At 35.1% G+C, this 22,913-nt stretch overlaps 1 protein-coding gene across 3 annotated transcripts in view; it reads right to left on the reverse strand.

Annotated features, from left to right (window-relative positions):
• LOC122428427 (UDP-glucuronosyltransferase 2C1-like) overlaps nucleotides 1–22,346 on the reverse strand; it is a 45,078-nt gene extending 22,732 nt beyond the window's left edge. Inside the window, exons 1-5 of one of the 3 annotated variants that reach the window (XM_043448449.1) lie at nucleotides 21,661–22,346; nucleotides 14,037–14,089; nucleotides 13,164–13,193; nucleotides 7,160–7,308; nucleotides 5,497–5,628 (exon numbers count right to left, since the gene is read on the reverse strand). In XM_043448449.1, coding sequence (XP_043304384.1) covers nucleotides 5,497–5,628; nucleotides 7,160–7,308; nucleotides 13,164–13,193; nucleotides 14,037–14,089; nucleotides 21,661–22,301 — 1,005 coding nt within the window. In that variant the 5' untranslated portion in view covers nucleotides 22,302–22,346. Of the gene's footprint in view, nucleotides 1–5,496; nucleotides 5,629–7,159; nucleotides 7,309–13,163; nucleotides 13,949–14,036; nucleotides 14,090–21,580 lie in introns of those variants that run through there. The other 2 variants (XM_043448447.1, XM_043448448.1) reach the window with 2 other exon arrangements.
• Between the last annotated feature and the right edge of the window lie 567 nt (nucleotides 22,347–22,913).

Below are 22,913 nucleotides of genomic sequence, written 5' to 3' on the forward strand. Positions count from 1 at the left end.
GCACACAGAGCATTCTTCAGGATAAATCACATGTTGGGTCACAAAGCAAATTTTGGTAAATTTAATAAAACTGAAATTGTATCAAACATCTTTTTCTGATCACAACACTATGAGTTTAGAAACCAGGAGAAAAACAGGGCGGAGTGGGGGGACTAAAATAACACAAACATGTGGAGGCTAAACAATGTTACTAAACAACCAGTGGATCACTGAAGAAATAAAATAGGAAATTAAAAAATAAATCTAAAGACAAGTGACAACAAAAATGCAATATCCAAAACATATGGGACACAGCAAAAGCAGTTCTAAGAAGGGAAATTTTTAATAATACAATCTTAAGTAATAAGAAAAAATTAAAATAAATAACCTATCCTTACAGCTGAGGCAGCTAGAGAAAGAATACACAAAGCCAAAGTTAGTAGAATGAAAGAAGTCATAATGATCAAAGCAGTGATAGATGAAATAGAAGCAAAGAAAACAGTTGCAAAGATCAATGAAACTAAAATCTGGTTCTTTGAGAAATAAAGAAAATTAACAAAATTTTAGCCAAATCAATCAAACAACAAAGGGAAAGGGCTCAAATCAATAAAATGAGAAATACAAAAGAAGTTATAATATACAATACAGAAATACAAAGGATCATAAGGGACTACTAGAAGCAACTGTATGCCATTAAAAGACAACCTGGAAGAAATGGACAAATTCTTAGAAAAGTACAGTCTCTCAAAACTGAACTGTGAAGAAACAGAAAATAAAAACAAACCAATCACAAGTACTAAGATTGAAACTGTGATTTAAAATGTTCCAACAAACAAATGACTGGAACCTGATAGCTTTATAGGCAAACTCTGTCAAAATTTAGAGAATTGACACCTATTTTTCTGAAACTCTTCCAAAAAATTGCAGAGGAAGGAACATTCTGAAACTCATTATATGAGATCACCATCACCCTGATACAAAAAAACAGATATCACAAAAAAAGGATATTTCAGGCCAATATCACTGATGAACATAGATGCAAAATTCTTCAACAAAACACTAGCAAACTGAATCTGCCAAGGCATAAAAAGGATCATACACTATAATTAAATGGGATGTATTACAGAGATGCAAGGATTGTCCAATATAGACAAATCAATTCATGTGATACACCACATTAACAGTTGGTAAAGAATCTATCAGTCAGTAAAGAATCTGCCTGCAATGCAGGAGACCCGGGTTCAATTTCTGGATCAGGAAGATCCCTTGGAGAAGGAAATGGCAACCCACTCCAGTATTCTTGCCTGAAGAATCCCACAGACAGAAAAGCCTGGCAAGCTACAGTCCATGAGGTCATGGGAGTCAGACAGGACTTAATGACTAAACCACCACCACCACCACCACATTAACAAACTGAAGAGTAAAACCATATCATCATCTTAACTGATGCAGAAAAATCTTTTGACAAAATTCAACACCCATTTATAATAAAAACTGTAGAATGCGGGGATAGAGAAATGCTACCTCAGCATAATAAAGACCATATTCAACAAACCCAGGTCTTCCCTAATAGCTCAGTTGGCAAAAAATCTACCTGTGATGGGAGGCCCCCAGTTCCGTTCTTGGGTTGGGAAGATCCTCTGAAGGGATAGGCTACCCACTTCAGTGTTCTTGGGCTTCCCTTGTGGCTCAGGTCATAAAGAATCCGCCTGCAATGCAGGAGACCTGGGTTCGAACCCTGGGTTGGGAAGATCCCCTGGAGAAGGGAAAGGCTACCCACTCCAGTGTTCTGGCCTAGAGAATTCCATGAACTATACCCATGGGGTCACAAAGATTCAGACACGACTGAGTGACTTTCACGTTCATGACAAACCCATTGCAAACATTACTCTCAATGACTAAAACTAAAAGCACTTCTTCTAAGACCAGGAACAAGATAAGGATGTTCCCTCTCACTATTTTTATTCAGCATAGTTTTGGAGAGACAGTTTTTGGTTTTTCCAACCCTTCAGTGATGCCACTCTTAAGCATTGTATTTTAATGCAATTGAAAGTTCAATATTTTTATGATGATGCCTTTTAGGTTAAATGTTTAAATGGGTATTACTTTTACAAAGCAATTTTTGAAAATAATTTGGATATAAAAATTGTCATAATTTTTTGAAACTTAAATGCATTGGAAAGGTCTATTTTAACTAAAACTAGGGGAAAATTGTCAGTTACAACCTAGAATGGTATCAATTAAAAAGTATAAAGCTGGAATACTATAAAGTATACTTATAAATTTTTTACTATATTATTAAAGTTTTAACTATTTAAGAATAATTATTGATTAGTGGCCACATATGATAAGCCCATACCAAACATTATTCTCCATGGTGAAAAACTGAAAGCATTCCCCCTAAGATCAGGAACAAAACAAGGGTGCCCACTCTCATCACTATTATTCAACATAGTTTTGGAAGTCCTAGCTACAACAATCAGAGAAGAAGAAGAAGTGAAAGGAATCCAGATTGGAAAAGAAGAAATAAAGCTCTCACTGTTGCAGATGACATGAAAGTATACATAGAAAACCCTAAAGGTACTATCAGAAAATTACTAAAACTAATCAGCAAATTTAGCAAAGTCTCAGGATACAAAATCAATACACAGAAAACACTCACATCCCTAAATACTAGCAATGAAAATCAGAAAAAGAAATTAAGGAATCGATCCCATTCACCATTGCAACAAAAAGAATTAAATATCTAGGAATAGACCTACCTAAGGAGACAAGAGAACTGCACACAGAAAATTATAAGACACTGATGAAAGAAATCAAAGATGATATAAACAGATGGGGAGATAGTCCATACTCCTAGATAGGAAGAGTCAATATTGTGAAAATGACTATACGACCAAATACAATCTACAGATTCAATGCAATCCTTATCAAATTACCAGTGGCATTTTTCACAGAACTAGAACAAAAAAATTCACAATTCATATGGAAACACAAAAGACCCCAAATACCCAAAGCAGTCTTGAGAAAGAAGAATGGAGCTGGAGAAATCAAGCTTCCTGATTTCAGATTATACTACCAAGTTACAGTCATCAAGACAGGATGATACTGGCACAAAAACAGAAATATATACTAATAGAATAAGATAGAAAGCCCAGAAATAAACCCATGCACTTATGGGTACCTTATTTTTGACAAAGGAAGCAAGAATATGCAATGGGGCAAAGGCAGTCTCTTCAATAAGTGTTGCTGGGAAAACTGGACAGCTACAGAGAATGAATTAAGAACAATTCTTAACACCATACACAAAGATAAACTCAAAATTTATTAAATAGTTAAATGTAAGACCAAAAACTATAAGATTCTAAGAAGAAGACACAGGCAGAGCACTCAATGACATAAATCAAAGCAAGATCCTCTATGACCCACCCCCTAGAATAATGGAAATAAAAACAAAAGTAGACAAGTGGGACCTGGTTAAGGACCTGGTTAAAAGCTTTTGCACAGCAGAGTAGCTTTAAACAAGGTGAAAAGACAGCCCTCAGAATGGGAGAAAATTATAGCAAATGATACAACTGACAGAGGATTAATTTCCAAAATATATAAGCAGATCATGCAACTCAATACCAAAAAACAAACAACTCAATGAAAAAGAGGGGGAAAGACCTAAACTGACATTTCTCCAAAGACATATAGATGGCTAACAAACACATGAAAAGATGCTCAACATCACTCATTATTAGAGAAATGCAAATCAAAACTACAATGAGATATCACCTCACATCAGTCATAATGGCCATCATCAAAATGTGTACAAACAATAAATGCTGGAGAGAGTGTGGAGGAAAGGGTAACTTTTTGCACTGTTGGTGGGAATGTAAATTGATAAAGCCACTATGTAAGGCAGTATGGAGATTCTTTTAAAAGCTAGGAATAAAACCACCATATGACCCGGCAATCTCATTCCTAGGCATATACCCTGAGGAAAGCCAAACTGAAAAAGACACATGTATCCAAATATTCATTGCAAAACTATTTACAATAGCTAGAACATGGAAGCAACCTAGATGTTCAATGACAGATGAATGGATAAATAAATTGTGCTACATATACACAATGGAATATTACTCAGTCATAAAAAGGAACTCATTTGAGTCAGATCTAATGAGGTGGATGAAACTAGAGCCTATTATACATGAAGTAAGTCAGAGAGAGAAAGATAAATATCATATACTAATGAATATATGGAATCTAGAAACATGGCATCAGAAAATTTATCTGCAGGGCAGCAATGGAGAAACAGACATAAAGAACAGACTTATGGATATGGGGAGAGGAGACCAGAGGGTGAGATATATGGAGACAGTAACATGGAAACTTACATTACAGCATGCAAAATAGATGAAGTGAAGAACTGAAGTGAAAGTTGCTCAGTTGTGTGTGACTCTCTGTGACCCCATGGATATAGTCCATGGAATTCTCTAGGCCAGAATACTGGAGTGGGTGGCCTTTCCCTTCTCCAGGGAATCTTCCCAACCCAGAGATCGTACCCAGGTCTCCTGCATGGCAGGGGGGATTCTTTGTGAGCTGAGCCACAAGAGAAGCCCAAGAATTCTTGAGTGGGTAGCCTATCCCTTTTCCAGAGGATATTCTAGACCTAGGAATCCAACTGGGGTCTCCTGCCTTGCAGGCAGATTCTTTACCAGGTAAGCTATCAGGGAAGGCTGTAAAATCGATAGCCAGTGGGAATTTGCTGTATGTCTTAGTGAACTCAAGCGGGGGCTCTGTATCAACCGGAGAAGTAAGATGGGGAGGGACATGGGAGGGAGGTTCAAGAGGGAAGGAACATATGTATACCTATGGCTGGTTCATGTGGAAGTTTGACAGAACACAGCAAAATTCTGTAAAGCAATTATCCTTCAATTAAAAAATCAATAGATTATTTAAAAAAGAATCATTACTTAGAATTACTATTTAGGATCATTTTTAGAATTCATTTTCTAGGATTATTAGAAGACTCTTTATTTAGGATTATTTTTAGAATCTAACAACAAGGGCTCACAATAAAAAAAAAATTAATCATAAGGAAATATAGTCCCAAGACATTCTGTGAATCAAGCCTATTATTTTCTTTATCTTTTCCTGTATTCTCTGTCATGTTATTTGTAACTTATTTATATGCTTCAGATTTAAAGAAAATATAAGAACAGCAAAAAAAAAAATGTTAGATTACATGGATGCGTTAAAACCTATGCACAAAGCTGACTGATCATTTAACAATAGCAAAGGATTAAGTTTTAGCTCGTTATTTAAGGAAAATACTGCAATAGATTTTCCTGTGAATAATGCCAGTTTTAAAGCAAGGTAGCAATCAAATATCCCCTTTTAACATTTATACTTTATCTTTAGAGTTCACTTAAATTGACATTACCAATATCAATTGCCTTTCCTGCATCTTAAAAGTATACTTTTATAGAGGTTTTAAAATAACTGTCCCTGAAAAAAATTTTACCTGACCTTTTGTGGAATCTGGGCAAGGGCTGATGCAATTATATTAGACTTTTCTTCTGAGAGGTTTTTGATCATTGACCCCAGAGTAAACACCACAACTCCATCTTTTCCAGAGCTTTGAACAAACTCTTCGAATTCCTATGAAGAAAACAGCCTTTGTAATATAAAAGCTTATAGTTATAATAGATGTCACACTTTTTCCAATGTGTCTGAATTATTAGGACAATTCTGTATTTTCACATGTTAATGATTTCACTGTATCATAGATGACCTGAAATCATTTGTTATTAGACAAATTAAAATTTCTTTTTACTAAAAGACTCATTTAGTAAAACATATTTCAGGTATGTGTGTGCATGCATGTTTGTGTTTACAAATTATTGACTGCCTGTTATCTTCTGCCACTTGCTGAACTCTTTACATGTATCATTTAGCTTAGGCATATGGTAATTTTATGAGATATGTATACATTTACATATCTCAATAAGGTTAAGTAATTTGTCCAAGCCTACATAGCAGTGGGTGGCAGAGCAAATTTCTACCTTTAAGCTAAATAGTTCTGGTGCTGCACTTTATATTTAGCCTTAGACGCTGATAAGATTATCTTTCATTTTTCTGCTGAATCATGGTCAGCACAGTGACACGATTTTGGTATATTTACTTTTCCCTGTTTTCTAACTTTCGATTTTCTTTTATTTTGGCTATATTTGATTTTTATATAAGCTTCCACAAACACAATCTGGAATGAAGTAGCCAAGTAACTCCTGACCAGACAAGTAATGCAGAAATACCTATAAAACATACTCTGAGGATTATAGGAATATGGTAGAAATATCTAATTTTAAGTTAAAAATAAAAACTGCATATTCAATCATACTGAAATAAAAAGAAATCCTTTCATCCTGTATTTAAATATTAGTAAAACTAAGTTAATTAAATAAGACAAGAAAAACTATGTGAGACGTAAAATGGAAAGCCAGGTAAGAGATTTAGTTTCAGGTATTTCTCACATGGTTATGGAGGCTGGCAAGTTTAATGTGCAGAACAGCCCATTAGGCTGGAGACTCAGAGAAGATCCACTACTGTAATTCAAGTCTGAAGGCTACCTACTGGCAGAATTCAGTCTTTTGTTGTATTCACATCTTCAACTAATAGGATGAGGCTTATCCACATAATGAAGAGTAATTTGTTTACTCAAGGTTCACATATTCTGAAAATAGCCTCTCAGTAACTTCCAGAAAAATGTTTGACTAAATAGCTGAGTACCTAGCTAGGGAAATTAATACATAAAATTACCCATTATACTATATTTACAGATGATTTGACTTAAAATATAATGTTATCTTTAAGTTTATTTTCAATTATAGCATGGTATTCTTGAGATAATAGAAAATATTTTAGAATTTATATAAAATAGATTTTCATGAATAGTGAATGGACTTTGAACAAGGAAAAAAAAAAATATTGAGAACTACTTCAATCAGATAATAATACATAATCCAAAATAAAGGTATTCACTTTCTGACTGTAGTGTATAGTCTAAGAAAATAATGACCATTAAATTCTATTCTGTATTCTCAGTTTGTAGATCGAATCTTAATAATAATTAACTAGAAATCATTTAAGAGATAAATACTCCTATAGGAAAATAATAAACACGTTTAATTACCTTAGGTAGGGGCTTTGCAGGCTTGCAGTGCAGTCCTCCAACAAATTCAGTATTAGGTAAATAAGGCTGAGGAAATTCAAAATCCCAGTAACTTCGAAACAACCACATGTCAGCTTTCCCCATAATCTCACATAGTGTGGTAGGTTTTCCTGAAAAAAAATGAAGGATAATAGAGGGAAAACAATCTGATATGGTAAATGGGAGATATTTCTCCACCTAATTTTCTATGTAAATTCTTGAAGACCAATACTGAGCCTTTGCAACCCAGCTTATATATCAATTGGCCTTTTACCCTGAAGAGGACACAATAGTCAGAATATGAATAAGAAAACAGATATAAGTATGGAGCAAAACCAAAAGCCTGTTACTTTCTCTCTGTCAATGGAGTCTTCTTGAGCTAAGCCTGAACCCACTCATGTGCTTCTAGTAAGTACAAGAAACTTAGGCAGTGATCCTCAGCCTTCTGTGGTAGAGTCACTCCTTCTGGAATTTCAGTTTATCTCATCCTCATATCCCGAAAAGTCTCTGACTATGTTGAAAATCAATTTGTGTTTTATCCTTCTTTTTTCTACTATTTTCAAGTGTGCTGTCACAACAAATTACATCCTGAATATTTTTAGTACAATTTTTAAAGTGATTGTTTCCTTTGCTATGATAAAGGAAAGTTCTTATTTTACAAGATTCCATCCTCTTTGGTAAAGATACTGCATTGCACAATAATCTGGTGGTGAAATATTTGCTATTTTGACATATTTAGTTAACAAACAGCACAAAAGGGTTCCTTTGAACTGAATTGGAAACCAAGTGAATAGTTACAGAATGAGAACTCAAATTAGTGACCCTGAATTGAATCATCTTCCTTAGTTTCATCTCTGAATTCTATGCATCTACTGCTGCATACCGAACCTTACCCAGAATTTTGGTGTCCTTTTGAAACATGTGCTCTGTGTCACCGATAGGAGGAAACCATAGCTATCTGGTTTCTCACTACATGGTTTTTTGAATATTCTTCTTGATGTTCTAAGTGTGCTAAGGTTTTTATTAGAAAAATATAAGACCTTCCTTGAACTCCTAGGAAGGTCTATCTTCATAAGAGATCAAGGCAAATCTCAGTAAATGAGGGACTTGACTTTGGTGATTACAATATCGTTTCATACTCAACACATATCTTTATGAAAATGTGTGCACACTTTAGGTTGCTTGTTTTTTAATTTTCTCTAACTTTTGAGTTAAAATACATTAAAATGAATTGTTAACTGGCATATTTCTGTCTGGTAGAAAATATCATTTCCCAAATTATGATTTTATTGCCCTATAGGATTTTTTTGGACCATTTTTGTGTCTAACCTAGTGCTCTTATCCTAAAATTCCTTTATCCCCCAAGAGGTTTATAAATAGTTTCTCAATTTTTTGAAATGAATGCCATCTTTCTGGTTTATTCATCAATTATTTGAACATATCTATGACATGTTTAAATAAAAAGTTTTATAAGTTATGAGCTATACTTTTAAAATTTGTAAAGTATACTTGGAATACATTGTATAATGATGATTTTAAATTCTGAGTAGCCAAATTGCATCTATATCTTGTAGCATTTTAACATATATAAGTAAAAGAAATGCATTTCTTCTATTTACCAAGTATTTAATTCTTCTTCTCAGATTATTGATATATTCCACCAAAGAATATTTTAAGTTGCTAAGAACTATGGAAGAATTAGGGATAGAGTAATACTCTAACACTAGAAAAGATTTTCCTAAACTGAGTGTCAGTCTGCTGGGACCAGAAGTAAACCAGCTCAATCCAGTTGTAGATCAATCAAGGATTAAACCATGACTCAGAAAATGTCACCTTGATGAGATTTTAAATTATCCTTCTCAGTATTGCCTCTTGTAGCTTGAACTCTGAACATGAATGTGTGATGGTTTCTGCCCATATTTTATAGGGCCAAGTCTACAGATATAAGCACCTGTTTCTGTCACAAAATGCCCAGAGGTTTCAGTATAACATGTCAACACTGATTAGGTCATATGCTTTTTTGAACATATTACATATTGCCAAGTGGCATAGTTCACTGGAAGCAGTCATGTTGCTTCAGAGTTGTTGAATAATTTCCCAGAAGAAATATTGAATAGATACCCAAAAAAGGAAAAAGGAAGTGGCTATATAAAATAAGAGATCACAACTACAATTTTTTTTAAGTTGTGGGGAATAAACACAACTTTTAGTAATGATAGGATATTAGAGATACATCTGTTAAAATTAGTAACAAGGAAAATAATAAAAAAAAAATTCATATGAAAATGAAAAAGTTCCAAATAGACAAATCAATCCTGAGAAAGAAAAACAAAGCTGGAGGCATCACATAATCTGATTTTAAAGAATATTATAAAGCTATAGTAATCAAAATGATACAGCTAAAAGGAGTCACTTAGTCCACTGGAGCAGAAGTAAAAGTCCCAAAATAAGTTCATGCATACATATTCAACTAATATTTCACAAGGGAGCCAAAAATATTCGATGAAAGAAGATAGTCTTTTAAATAATTCTTGCTGAAAAAATGGATATTCACATACAAAGGAGAAAAGCTAGACCCTGATCTTACTCCACTACAAAATTATATTAAAATGGATTAAAGACTTAAATATAAGACCTAAAACCATAAAATTCCTCAAGGAAAATAAATGGGAAATAGTTCTTGACACTCATCATGGCAGTGAATTTAAAATGTAACACCTAAACTATAAGTAACAAAATTAAATGAAAAATTAAAGATGAAAAGTGGAACTGCTTCCAATTAGAAAGTTCTGCACACTGCACAGAAAAAGAAATGATCAACAAAATAAGAAGGCAGCCAATGAAAATAGAGAAAATATTTGCAAACCATATGCCTGTGTAGGTGTTACCACCTAAAATATAGAAGGAACTCACACAATTTAATAGCACAAAATCAAATAATTAAATTTTTAAAAGTTAGCTGAGGAACTGGATAAACATTTATTGGAAGAAAATATTCAGATAGTCAACAAGAATCTGAAATGGTGCTCAACATTACTAGTGACCAAGAAAATTCAAAGCAAAACTACAAGGAATTAACATCTCATACCTTTATGATGGCTATCATCAAAATGATAAGAGACAATGCTGGTGAGGAGGTAGTGAAGAGAGACGAATTTACACTATTAGTGCAAATGTAAATTGGTATAGCCAATAAGGAAAATGTTATGGAGGTTCCTTAAAATTTAAAAACAAATTGATTTTATTTGATTTTACCATATGATCCAGAAATTCCACTTACAGGTAGGAAAATAGAAAAAAAAAAACCAAAACAGATCATTGCACTCTTAAGCTCATTGCTGCACTATTTACAATAGCTAAAATTATGGAAACAATCTAAGTGTTTATAAATACATGAATGGATAAAGAAAATATTGTTACAGATAGAGTGGAATATTATTAAATCACGAGAAACAAGGAAAACTTGCCACTTGCCTCAACATGGATGGACCTTGAGGATATCATGTTAAGTGAAGTAAGACAGGGAAATATATCACTTATATGTGGAATCTAAAAGAAAACAAAACTAAAACTAAAACAAACTATAGACATTGAGAAAATTGGTGGTTGCCAGATACTAGGGTTGTAGCATGGTCACAACAGGTAGTGGTCAAATGGTACAAAGTTCCAGTTCTAAAGTAAGTAATCTAGAGGTGTAATTTACAGCATGGAGACTATAGTTACTAATACTGTATTGTGCTAAGAAAGTAGATCTTATGAGTTCTCAGATAAAAACCCATTTGTAACTATGTGTACTGATGGATATTATCTAGAGTTATTGTAATTATTTCATAATACATAGAAATATCTTATCATTATGTTGTCTATATGTGATGAAACAAAATTATTTTAAGGCAGAGCAAGAAAAATTTTGTATAAAAATTTCTCTGCCACTTGAGTCAGTGTCCAACACCCCTCGTTTTAGCATGCAATGTGCTTCTGCATTTGTATTAATAGATCCCCATAGAAGACACAGGAAAGTTTACTCTACAAAAAAGCAATTTCCTCCAGGCCCCAGCAAGGTAATGACTTAGGAGGTGACATTCCTTTGTTAATCCCTTAAGGGGTCACAATGACCCACTACTCACTTTTTAGGCCAACATAAACTGGCAATATATTGCTTGAATGGATGACTCTTTCATGTATTTTTTCTTTTCCTCAAAAACTTATATAACACTGCTTTGACTTCTAATGTGCAGAACATTCCTCAGGTCTTCCTGACACTTTCTCCAGGGTTACAACTTTCAGACTGGCTCAAGTAAAATTTTCCATTTCTTTCTTAAGTTGATTCTTGATTAATTTTTTGTACCAACTGAAACTAATACAGTGTTCAATTCAGTTAAGTTCATTCACTCAGTCGTGTCTGACTCTTTGCGATCCCATGAACTGCAGCATGCCAGGCCTCCCTGTCCATCACCAACTCCCGGAGTTTACCCAAACTCATGTCCATTGAGTCGGTGATGCCATCTAACCATCTCACCCTTTGTCGTCCCTTCTCCTCCTGCCCTCAATCTTTCCCAACACCAGGGTCTTTTCAAATGAGTCAGCTCTTCCCATCAGGTGGCCAAAATATTGGAGTTTCAGCTTCAATATCAGTCCTTCCAATGAACACCCAGGACTGATTTCCTGTAGGATGGACTGGTTGGACCTCCTTGCAGGCCAAGGGACTCTCAAGAGTCTTCTACAATACCACAGTTCAAAAGCATCAATTCTTCTGCACTCAGCTTTCTCTATAGTCCAACTCTCACATCCATACATGACTACTGGAAAAACCATAGCCTCGACTAGATGGACCTTTGTTGGCAAAATAATGTCTCTGCTTTCTAATATGCTGTCTAAGTTGGTCATAACTTTCCTTCCAAGGAGTAAGCATCTTTTAATTTCATGGCTGCAATCACCATCTGCAGTGATCTTGGAGCCCCCCAAAATAAAGTCAGCCACTGTTTCCACTGTTTCCCCATCTATTTGCCGTGAAGTGATGGGACTGGATGCCATGATCTTAGTTTTCTGAATGTTACATGTTAGTAATACCTTAAAAAAATCTAACTAAATAATGTAAAAATGATACTGCTTCCTCAAAGGTAATTTACATCTTATGCAAAATTTATTTAACATAATCATATAATCACATAAAAATAATAAAAAATAAATTATTCAAAAGGAATGAAAGAAGGGGTGAATGGACTTTCATGAGTTCTTCCATGAAAGTTTCTTCAGTTACTGAAAGCTGGAGAATCTCCACGTTATTGGGAACATTGGTATGATCAAATCAGAGTAGAGAAAAACTTTGAGCTCAGGGTTAAAAGTCACTAGTTCACCTCTAATGCAATTTCAAATAGAACAACAGAAGCAAAACACTGAGGTGATTTACAAAACCTGGAAACATGGTCCTTTAGGGAAAAAAAAAAAAAAAAATATATATATATATATATATATATATATATATATATATATATATATATATATATATATTTACACTTTAGAAGACAAGAGCAGATGGAACCAAACCACATTATTTATTTTCTAGTTTCATGCTCAATGCATTACAAACCTGGCCACCAATTAACCATTCCTTCACAGGATATAAATATAAAACCTTAGGAAAAGCAAGTTAATCAGAAAGAAAACAGACTGCGAAAAGACAGAAGCAAAACTCAGAGAAGTAGTCCAGGTTTATGGAAATTAAGCACACTGTCAGATTTGGGGAAACCCAGGTTCAATCTCTGGGCTGGGAAGATCCCCTGGAGGTGGGAATGTTATCAGTATTCAATCATATAACACAAAACCAAAAAAAGAGTGCTTTTATTTCTTAAATTCAAAACAGTGTAACCACAGGTGCTTGGATCTTCTTCACCTAAAATACGTTTTGTAAGTTTTCATACAGTCAGATAAATACTTACATTTTTATAGGCTATAAGAATACTTATTATATACACATTTCTCTTACCTAAAATTTTGCTGTAATATTCATCCCATTCTGGAAATACATAATATGTATATATCATGTCACTCACTGTATACAGTAACCAGTTCTCCAGCCTCTGTATAAAAGTCATGTTGTCTGTCAGTCTTGATGTGACACCAGGAACGTATGAAGAAGGCATAGGAAGCCCAGCACACAGTCTTTCAATGACATTCCCATAGAAAAATCGAAAAGTGTATATAAATGGAATATTCAGAAGTTCAGCGACCAGTTCCCCACAAAAACTTAAAGGATCGGCAATACAGACATCGAACTTGGCTGCCTGTAGCCTGCTGAGTAATTCCTTGTTAGTGACAGCACTGTCACACACTCTTTTGATAGTTAATAAAAATTTTCTGCTAATGTTTGCCAGTTTTATTTGCATTTCCCACCATGAGAGTTTTGACAGTTCAAACGTAGCTTCATAGAGAAGGGTATTGAGCTCTTCCATGAATGTTTCTTTAGTTATTGAAAGCTGGAGGATCTCCACATTATAGGGAAACTTAGTATGATCAATCAGAAGATTTTGTGAAGGTACCAGGACAGTTATCTCATGCCCACGAAGGTGAAGTTCTTCTAGAATCACTTTTAAATTAATCCAGTGACTAAAATCCACAGGCCATACAAGAACTTTGCCCGTCCTTCCAGAGTCAAGGAGACATAGATACAGCATGAAAAGCATGCAGAAGCCTTTTATAGTCTTCATGGTTAACTCCTGCTTGAATTAAATCTGGGCTTAAACCGAATGCATGAAACACAATCCGAAGATCTCTCTTTAACAATCCCAATCAATTTATAGTAGGTTGGGCTGAACTTTGAAGTGTGTACTTTGTATTATGGGTTAAAATGAAAAGCAACTGCTTTGATGGAAAAAAAAAAAAAACTCAATACACTGAGTTAAGAGATATATGCTCAGGTTTAAACAGAAATCCATAATGATTTCTAAGTAAAGCTAGAAAATCCAGCATTATGTGATTGCATATTCTGTTAATGCTAAAGTTTTTGAATTTTTTGTTTGTTTGTTTTATTTGAATGCTCATTTGAACAGGAAGATCTCTGTAGTGTTTCTTTAACTGATAACTCTTCTAGATATTGTAGGTTTGGAAGAGATCAATACTTAATGCCAGAAATATGCATACTTTAAGAGATGTTAAGGCAGAGAGATTTATTTTTATTTTTAATTTTATATTGGGTTATATTTGATTAGTAATGTGTTAGTGTCACACATATACACACATGTATATATATATATATATATATATATATATATATATATATGTTTTATTCTTCTTAAACTTCTTTTCACATTTACATTGCTACAGAATATTGAGCAGAATTTCCTGTGCCATATAGTAAGTTCTTGTTAGTTCATCTATTTTAAATATAATGGCCTATATCTGCTAATCCCAACTCCCAATTTATTGCTCACCCTACCTGGCCTCTTTTCTAACCATAAGTTTGTTTTATGCTGTGTTAGTCTGTTTTTGTTTTGTAAATAAGTTCATTTGTATCATTTTTTTTAGATTGCATATGTAAGCAAAGTGATAGTTGTCTTTCTCTGTATTCCTTATTCACTTAATATGATAATCTCCAGGTTTATCTGTGCTGCTGCAATATTTTGGAGATTAATCCTTCATCAGTTTCTTCATTTGCAAATATTTCCTCCCACTCTGAGGGTTGCCTTCCCATTTTGCTTATGTTCTGCTTTGCTGTGCAACAGCTTTTGAGTTTAATTTGATCCCATTTGTTAGATTTGTTTTCATTTCCATTACTCTAAGAAATAGATCAGAAAAAGGTATCATTGCAATTTATTCAGAGAATGTTTTGGTGTTCCATCTTACATTGGTCTTCAATCCATGTTAAGTTAATTTTTTTGTATGATGTCAAATAATGTTCTTCTTTCATTCCTTTACATGTATTTATCCTGTTTTCCCAGTGCCACTTATTGAATAGCCAGTCTGTTCTCCATTGTAGTTTTGTTCCTTTGTCATAGATTAATTAGCAATAGGTCTGTTAGTTTATTTCTGGACTTTCTATCCTGTTTCATTGATCTATGTCTCAGTACCATAATGTCTTGATTCTGTAGCTTTGTAGTAAAGCCTGAAGTCAGGGAGTCATCTTATTCCTCCACCTCTGTTTTTCTTTTTCAAAATTGCTTTGACCATTCAGGGACTTTTCTGTATGCACAATTTTTTTTTTAAATTGTTCTAGCTTATGAAAAATATGCTTGCTAGGTTGGAAGGGATTGCATTGACTCCGTAGACTGCCTTGAGTACTATAGTAATTTTGATAATATTGATTCTTCCAATTCTTTCCATCTGATTGTGTCATCTTTGATTTATTTCATCAGTGTCTTATCCTGTTCAGAGCACAAGTCTTTTGCTTCCTTGGTAGGATTATTCCTAGATATTTTATTCTTTTTGATGAAATGGTAATGGGATTTTTTTCTTTGATTTCTTTCTGATCATTCATTGCTGGTGTATAGAAATGCAGCAAATTTCTATGAGTTAATTCTGTATCTTGTTAATTTAACAAATTCATTCCTAAGATCTAGTAGCTTTGCATAACATCTTTAAGATTTTCTATATATAGTATCATATTTTCCATAAACAGTGATAGTTTTATTTCTTTTCCAAAATTTTTATTGGTGTATAGTTGTTTTATATTATTGTGTTAGTTTCTGTTGTACAGTAAAATGAATCAGCTATATGCATATATATTACTCTCCTTCTTGGACATCTTTGTGAACTCCCATCCTACCATCTAAGTCACTGCAGACCACCAAACTGACCTCCCTACACTATACAACAGGTTCCCACTATTTATCTGTTTTACACATGCTAGGGTATATAAGTCAAACCTAATCTCCCAATTCATCCCCCCTCCCAAGTTCACATGTCTATTCTCTATGTCTGCATCTCCACCCCTGGCCTGCAAATAGATTAATCTGTACCTTTTTTTTTTTAAATTCCACATGTATGTATTAATATATGATATTTATTTTTTCTCTGTATTACTTCACTCTGAGACATACTCCAGGTCAATTCACCTTTCTACAAATTATCCAGTTACACTTCTTTTTGTGGTTGAGTAATATTCCATTGTATATATGTACCATACCTTCTTTATCCATTCATCTGTTGATGGGCATTTAAGTTGCTTCTATGCTCTGGCTATTGTATTAATAAATAGTGCTGCAATGACATTTGAGGTGCATATATCTTTTTCACATATGGTTTTCTTAGAGTATATCCTGATCTTATAGTAGTTCTATTTTTAGTATTTTAAGGAACATGTATATTGCTCTCCATAGTCTCCGTATCAATTTACATTCCAATCAACAGGGCAAGTGGGCTCCCTTTTCTTTATTCTCTCTCTAGCATTTATTTCTTGTAGATTTTTTGATGATAGCCATTCTGAATGGTGTGAGGTGATGCTGTTTTTCATTTGAGCTGTCAAGTCTGACTCCTTGCAACCCCATGAACTGCAGCATACCAGGTCTCATGTCCTTCCCTATGTCCTAGACTTTGCTAAAACACATGTCCACTGGGTCACTAATTCCAATCAGCCATCTCATGCTCTGTCACCTCCTACTTCTCCTGACCTCAATCTTTTCCAAAGAGTAAACTCTTTACATCAAGTGGCCAAAGTATTGGAGTTGCAGCTTCAGCATTAATCATTCCAATGAATACTCAGGGTTGATTTCCTTTAGGATTGACTGATTTGATCTCCTTGCAGTCTAAGGGACTCTCAAGATGTTTCTCCAACACCACAGTTCAAAAGCATCAATTCTTCCATGACCAGCCTTCTTTATGGTCCAACTGTTGCATCACTATAAAACTACTGGTCAAACCACAGCTTTGACTATATGGACCTTTGTTGCCTAAGTAATGTCTCTGCTTTTTAATATGCTGTCTAGGCTTTTCTTCCAAAGTGTAAGGGTCTTTTAATTTCATGGCTGCAGTCATTATCTGCAGTGATTTTGGAGCCGAAGAAAATAAAGTCTCTCACTGTCTCCACTGTTTCCCATTTTTTCCCATGAAGTGATGGGACTGGATGCCATGATTTTCACTTTTTGAATGTTGTGTTAAACCAATTTTTCACTCTCCTTTTTCACCTTCATCAAGTCGCTCTGGTGTTCTTCTTCACTTTCTGCCATAAGGGTGGTGTCATTTGCATATCTGAGGTTATTGGTAGTTCTCTTGGCAATCTAGATTCCAGCTTGTGCTTCATCCATCCTGGCATTTTTCATGATGTACTCTGCATATAATTTAAATAAGCAGGGAGAGGATATACAGCCTTGATGAACTCCTTTCCCTATTTGGAACCAGCCTGTTGTTCCATTTCCAGTTCTTATTGTTTCTTCTGACCTCCATACAAGCTTTGCAGGAGTCAGGTAAGGTGATCCGGTATTCCCATCTCTTGAAGAATTTTTCCATTATTTTGTAATACACACAGTCAAGTTTTTGACATTTCAATAAAGCAGTACTTGAAGTTTTTCTGGAGCTCTCAATTTTTCTATGATCCAGCAGATGTTGGCAATTTGATCTCTGGTTCCTTGGCCTTTTCTAAATCCAGCTTGAATATCCACAGTGTTGCAGCCTGGCTTTGAGAATATTCAGCATTACTTTGCTAGCATGTGAGATAAGTACAATTTTCCTTAGTTTGAGCATTCTTTGGCATTGCCTTTCTTTGGAAAGGAATGAAAACAGATCTTTTTGAGTCCTGTTGCCAATGCTGATTTTTCCAAATTTGCTGGCATATTGAGTGCAGCACTTTCACAGCATCATCTTTTAGGACTTGAAATAGCTCAGCTGGAATGTCCTCAACCCCACTAGCTTTGTTCACAGTGATGCTTCCTAAGGCCCGCTTAACTTCAGACTCCAGGATGTCTGGCTCTATGTGAGTGATCACACCATCGTGGTTATCTGGGTCGTGAGGATCTTTTTTATACAGTTCTTCTGTGTATTCTTGCCACCACTTCTTAATATCTCCTGCTTCTGTTAGGTCCATACCGTTTCTGTCCTTTATTGTGCCCATCTTTGCATGAAATATTCCCTTGGTATCTCTAATTTTCTTGAAGAGATCTCTAGTGTTTCCCATTGTATTGTCTTTCTCTGTTTCTTTGCACTGATCACTTAGGAAGGTTTTCTTATCTCTCCTTGCTATTCTTTGGAACTCTGCATCCAGATGGATATGTCTTTCCTTACTCCTTTCCCTTTAGCTTCTCGTCTTTTATCAGCTAATTGTCACGACTCCTCAGACATTTTGTCTTTGCATTTCTTTTTCTTGGAGGTAGTCTTGATCACTGCCTCCTGTACAATGTCATGAACCTCCATCCTTAGTTTCAGGCACTCTGTCTATCAAATCTCATTCCTTAAATCTATTTGTCATTTCTACTGTATAATCACACTGGATTTAATTTAGGTCATACCTGAATGGTCCAGTGGTTTTTCCCTACTTTCTTCAGCTAAAGTCTGAAGTGGGTATTAAGGAGTTCATGATCTGAGCCAGAATCAGCTGACAGTCTTGTTTTTGCTGACTGTATAGTTCTTCTCCATCTTTGACTCCAAGGAATATAATCAATCTGATTTTGGTGTTGAGCATCTGGTGATGTCCATGTCTAGAGTCTTCTCTTGTGCTGCTGAAGAGGGTGTTTGTTAATGACCATTGCCTTCTTGTGACAAAGTTCTGTTAGCCTTTGCCCCACTTCGTTGTGTACTCCACGGCCAATTTGCCTGTGACTCCAGCTGTCTCTTGACTTCCCGCTTTTGCCTTCCAGTCCCCTATGATGAAAAGGACGTCAACAAACAAGATGGCAAATAAAATTCATATGCTCATCTTCTCCTGTGTGAACTCCAAAGTTGCAACTAGCTGCTGTACAACCATGGACAGAATGTTGGATCCCACCAAAAGAAAAAAAAAAAAAAAGATATCCCAATTTCAAGGGCAAAGGAGAAGTCCCAATAAGATGGTAACTTTGGAGGCCAGTGGGAGACCCAGCCAGACTTGCCTTTGAGTGTCTAGGAGTTTCTGGTGGAGGTATGGGTTGAAAGTTTGGCCTCAGGCCAAACAACAGAGAAGGAATCCAGCCCCTCCCATCAGCAGAAAGTTGGATTAAAGATTCATGGAGCTTGGCCCTGCCCATTAGAACAAAACCCAGTTTCCCCCACAGACAGTCTCTCCCATCAAGAAACTTCCATAAGCCCCTTATCCTTTTCATCAGAGGGCAGACAGAATGAAAACCACAATGAAAAACACAGAAGACTAACCGAACTGATCACATGGACCACAGCCTTGTCTAACTCAATGAAACTGTGAACCATGCCATGTAGAGCTGCCCAGGATGAATGGGTCACAGCAGAAAGTTCTGACAAAACCTGGTACACTGGAGAAGAGAATGGAAAATCACTTCAGTATTCTTGCCTTGAGAACCCCACAAACAGTAAAAAAAGGTGAAAAGATATGACACTGAAAGACGAACTCCCTAGGTCAGCAAATGCCCAATATGCTACTGGAGAAGAGTGGAGAAATAACTCCAGACACAATGAAGAGATAGAGCAAAAGCAAAAATAATGTCCAGGTTTAGATGTAGCTGGTGACGGAAGTAAAGGCCGATGCTGTACGAGGAATATTGCATAGGAACCTGGAATGTTTGGCCCACAAATCAACATCAATTGAAAGTGATCAAAAAGGAGATAGCAAGAGTGAACATAGACATTTTAGGAAACAGTGAACTAAAATGAACTGGAATGGGTGAATTTAATTCAGATGACCGTTGTATCTACTACCATGGGCAAGAATCACTTAGAAGAAATGGGAGTGTCCCTCATAGTCAAGAAAAGAGTCTGAAATGCAGTACTTGGGTCCAATTTCAGAAATAACAGAAGTAGAAATTAAGAGTTTTCAAATAAATACCATGTGTGTTTATGTGTAGCAATGGATATTATCTAGAGTTATTTGGTGATTATTTCACAATGGGTGCAAATATCTAATCATTTTGTTGTATACCTGTGTTGAAACGAAATTATTTCAAGTCTGGGCAAGCAAAATATTGCATAAAAATTTCTCTACCAGTTGAGCCACTGCCCGGCACTCCCTGTTTCGGTGTGCAATGTGTTTCTGCATTATACATTAACTAGATCCCCTCAGAAGACACAGGGACCTTTACTCTACAAAAAAGTAATTTCCTCCTGACACCAGCAAGGTAACCCATTATAAGCTAACATTCTTTCCTTAATCTTTTAAGGGGTCACAATGACCCACTACTCACTGTTTATGACTACATAAACTGGCAATATAATGTTCTGATGCATTACTCTTTCATGTATAACCTGTTCCCTCAAAAACCTATATGACACTTCTTTAATTTTTAATGGGGAGTGAATCCCTCAGAGCTTCCTGACAGATTTTCTACAGGGTTATAATCCTCAGATTGGCTCAAATGAAATCCTCCATACTTTTCTGGGTTGACTATTGACTAATTTTTTGTCACCATCTGAAACTAATATAATGCTGCATATTGGTAATATCATAAAAAATCTAATTAAATAATACATGAAAGGTACTGCTTTCTCAAAGGTAATTTGCCTTTTAAGCAAAATTTCCTTACCATAATCACATAAACATAATAAAAATAAATTATTCAAAAGCAAAATAGAAGGGTAAATGAGCTTGCTAAAACAGAGAAAAAATTTGTGCTCAGGATCAAAAGTCACTAGTTGACTTCTAATGACCTCTAATCTTAAATAAAACAACAAGAACAAAACACTGAAGTGAGTTAAAAATCTAGAAACATGGTCCTATAGGAAAAAAGTATTCTTTTGTTTTTACACTTTTGAAGACAAGACCAAATGAAACCAAGCTACATTACTTATTTGTTCTAGTTTCGTGCTCATCACATTGCAAACCTGGTCATCTATTAACCATTCCTTCATAGAACACAGATATAAAGCCTTTGGAAGAGCAGGTTAATCAGAAAGAAATCAGGCTGTGAAAAAGGAGAAGCAAGAGCACAGAGAAGTAGTCCAAGGTTACGGAATTTAAGCACACTGTCAGATTTGGGTTTTCCAGACACTCCAAAACCTTAAGCTTAAATATAGAGAATATTCCTTCTTGGACATATACCAGGGTTCCCCTGGTGGCTCAGATGGTAAAGAATCACCCTGCAATGGAGGAGACCCGGGTTTGATCTCTGGGTTGGGAAGATCAATTAGAAGAGGGAATGTTATGATTCAATCATATAACACAAAACCAAAAAAAAAAAAAAGAGTGTTATTAATTTTTATATTCAAAACAATGTGGTCACCCTAAAATACCATTGGTAAGTTTTCATAAGTCAGACAAATGTTTACATTATTTATAGAATATAAGAGTAGTTATTATATACATGTTATTCTTACCTAAAACCTTGCTGTAGTATTCATCCCATTCTGGAAATACATAATATGTATATATCATGTCATTCACTGTATATAGTAACCAGTTCTCCAGCCTCTGTACAAAAGTCATGTTGTCTGTCAGTCTTGATGTGACACCAGGAACGTATGAAGAAGGCATAGGAAGCCCAGCACACAGTCTTTCAATGACATTCCCATAGAAAAATCGAAAAGTGTATATAAATGGAATATTCAGGAGTTCAGCGACCAGTTCCCCACAAAAACTTAAAGGATCGGCAATACAGACATCGAACTTGGCTGCCTGTAGCCTGCTGAGTAACTCCTTGTTAGTGACAGCACTTTCACACGCTCTTTTGTTTATTAATAAAAATTGTCTGACTAAGTTTGCCAGCTTTATTTGCCTTTCCCACCATGAGAGTTTTGACACTTCAAAAATTTCTTCATAGAGCACGGTATTGAGCTCTTCCATGAAAGTTTCTTCAGTTATTGAAAGCTGGAGGATCTCCACATGGTAGGGAATTTTGGTATGATCAATCAGAAGATTTTGTGAAGGTACCAGGACAGTTATCTCATGCCCACGAAGGTGAAGTTCTTCTAGAATCACTTTTAAATTAATCCAGTGACTAAAATCCGCAGGCCATACAAGAACTTTGCCCGTCCTTCCAGAGTCAAGGAGACATAGATGCAGCATGAAAAGCATGCAGAAGTCTTTCACGGTCTTCATGGTTAGTTCCTGCTTGAATTAAATCTTAAACCGAATGCATGAAACTCACAATCCAAAGATCTCTCCTTAACTTTTGCAATCAGTTCATAGTAGGTTGGGCTGAACTTTGACTTGTGTATTTTGTATTATGGATTAAAATGAAAAGCAACTCCTTTGATGGGGGAAAAAAAAACACCTTGACATAACACAATACACTGAGTTAGGAAATGTATATTCAGGCTTAAACACAAATCCATAATAATTTCTAAATAATATTTGAAAATCTGACATTATGTGATTGCATATTCTATTAGGGCTAGATTTTTTGGAATTTTTTTTCTGACTTTATTTTTATGATCATTTGAACAGGAAGATCTCTGTAGTGTTTCTTTTACTGATAACTCTTCTAGATATCTTAGGTACAGAAGAGCTCATCTTAATGCCAGAAATACACACACTTTAAGAGATGTTAAGGCAAGGAGATTTATATTATTTTTAATTTTAATTTTATATTGGATTATAGTTGATTAATAATGTGTTAGTTTCAGGTGAACAGCAAAGTGATTCAGTTATACATATACATACATCTTCTCTTTTTAAAATTCTTTTCATATTTACATTGCTACAGAATAT

This window comes from Cervus canadensis, chromosome 26, assembly GCF_019320065.1.
Source record: "Cervus canadensis isolate Bull #8, Minnesota chromosome 26, ASM1932006v1, whole genome shotgun sequence".
NCBI lineage: Eukaryota > Metazoa > Chordata > Mammalia > Artiodactyla > Cervidae > Cervus > Cervus canadensis.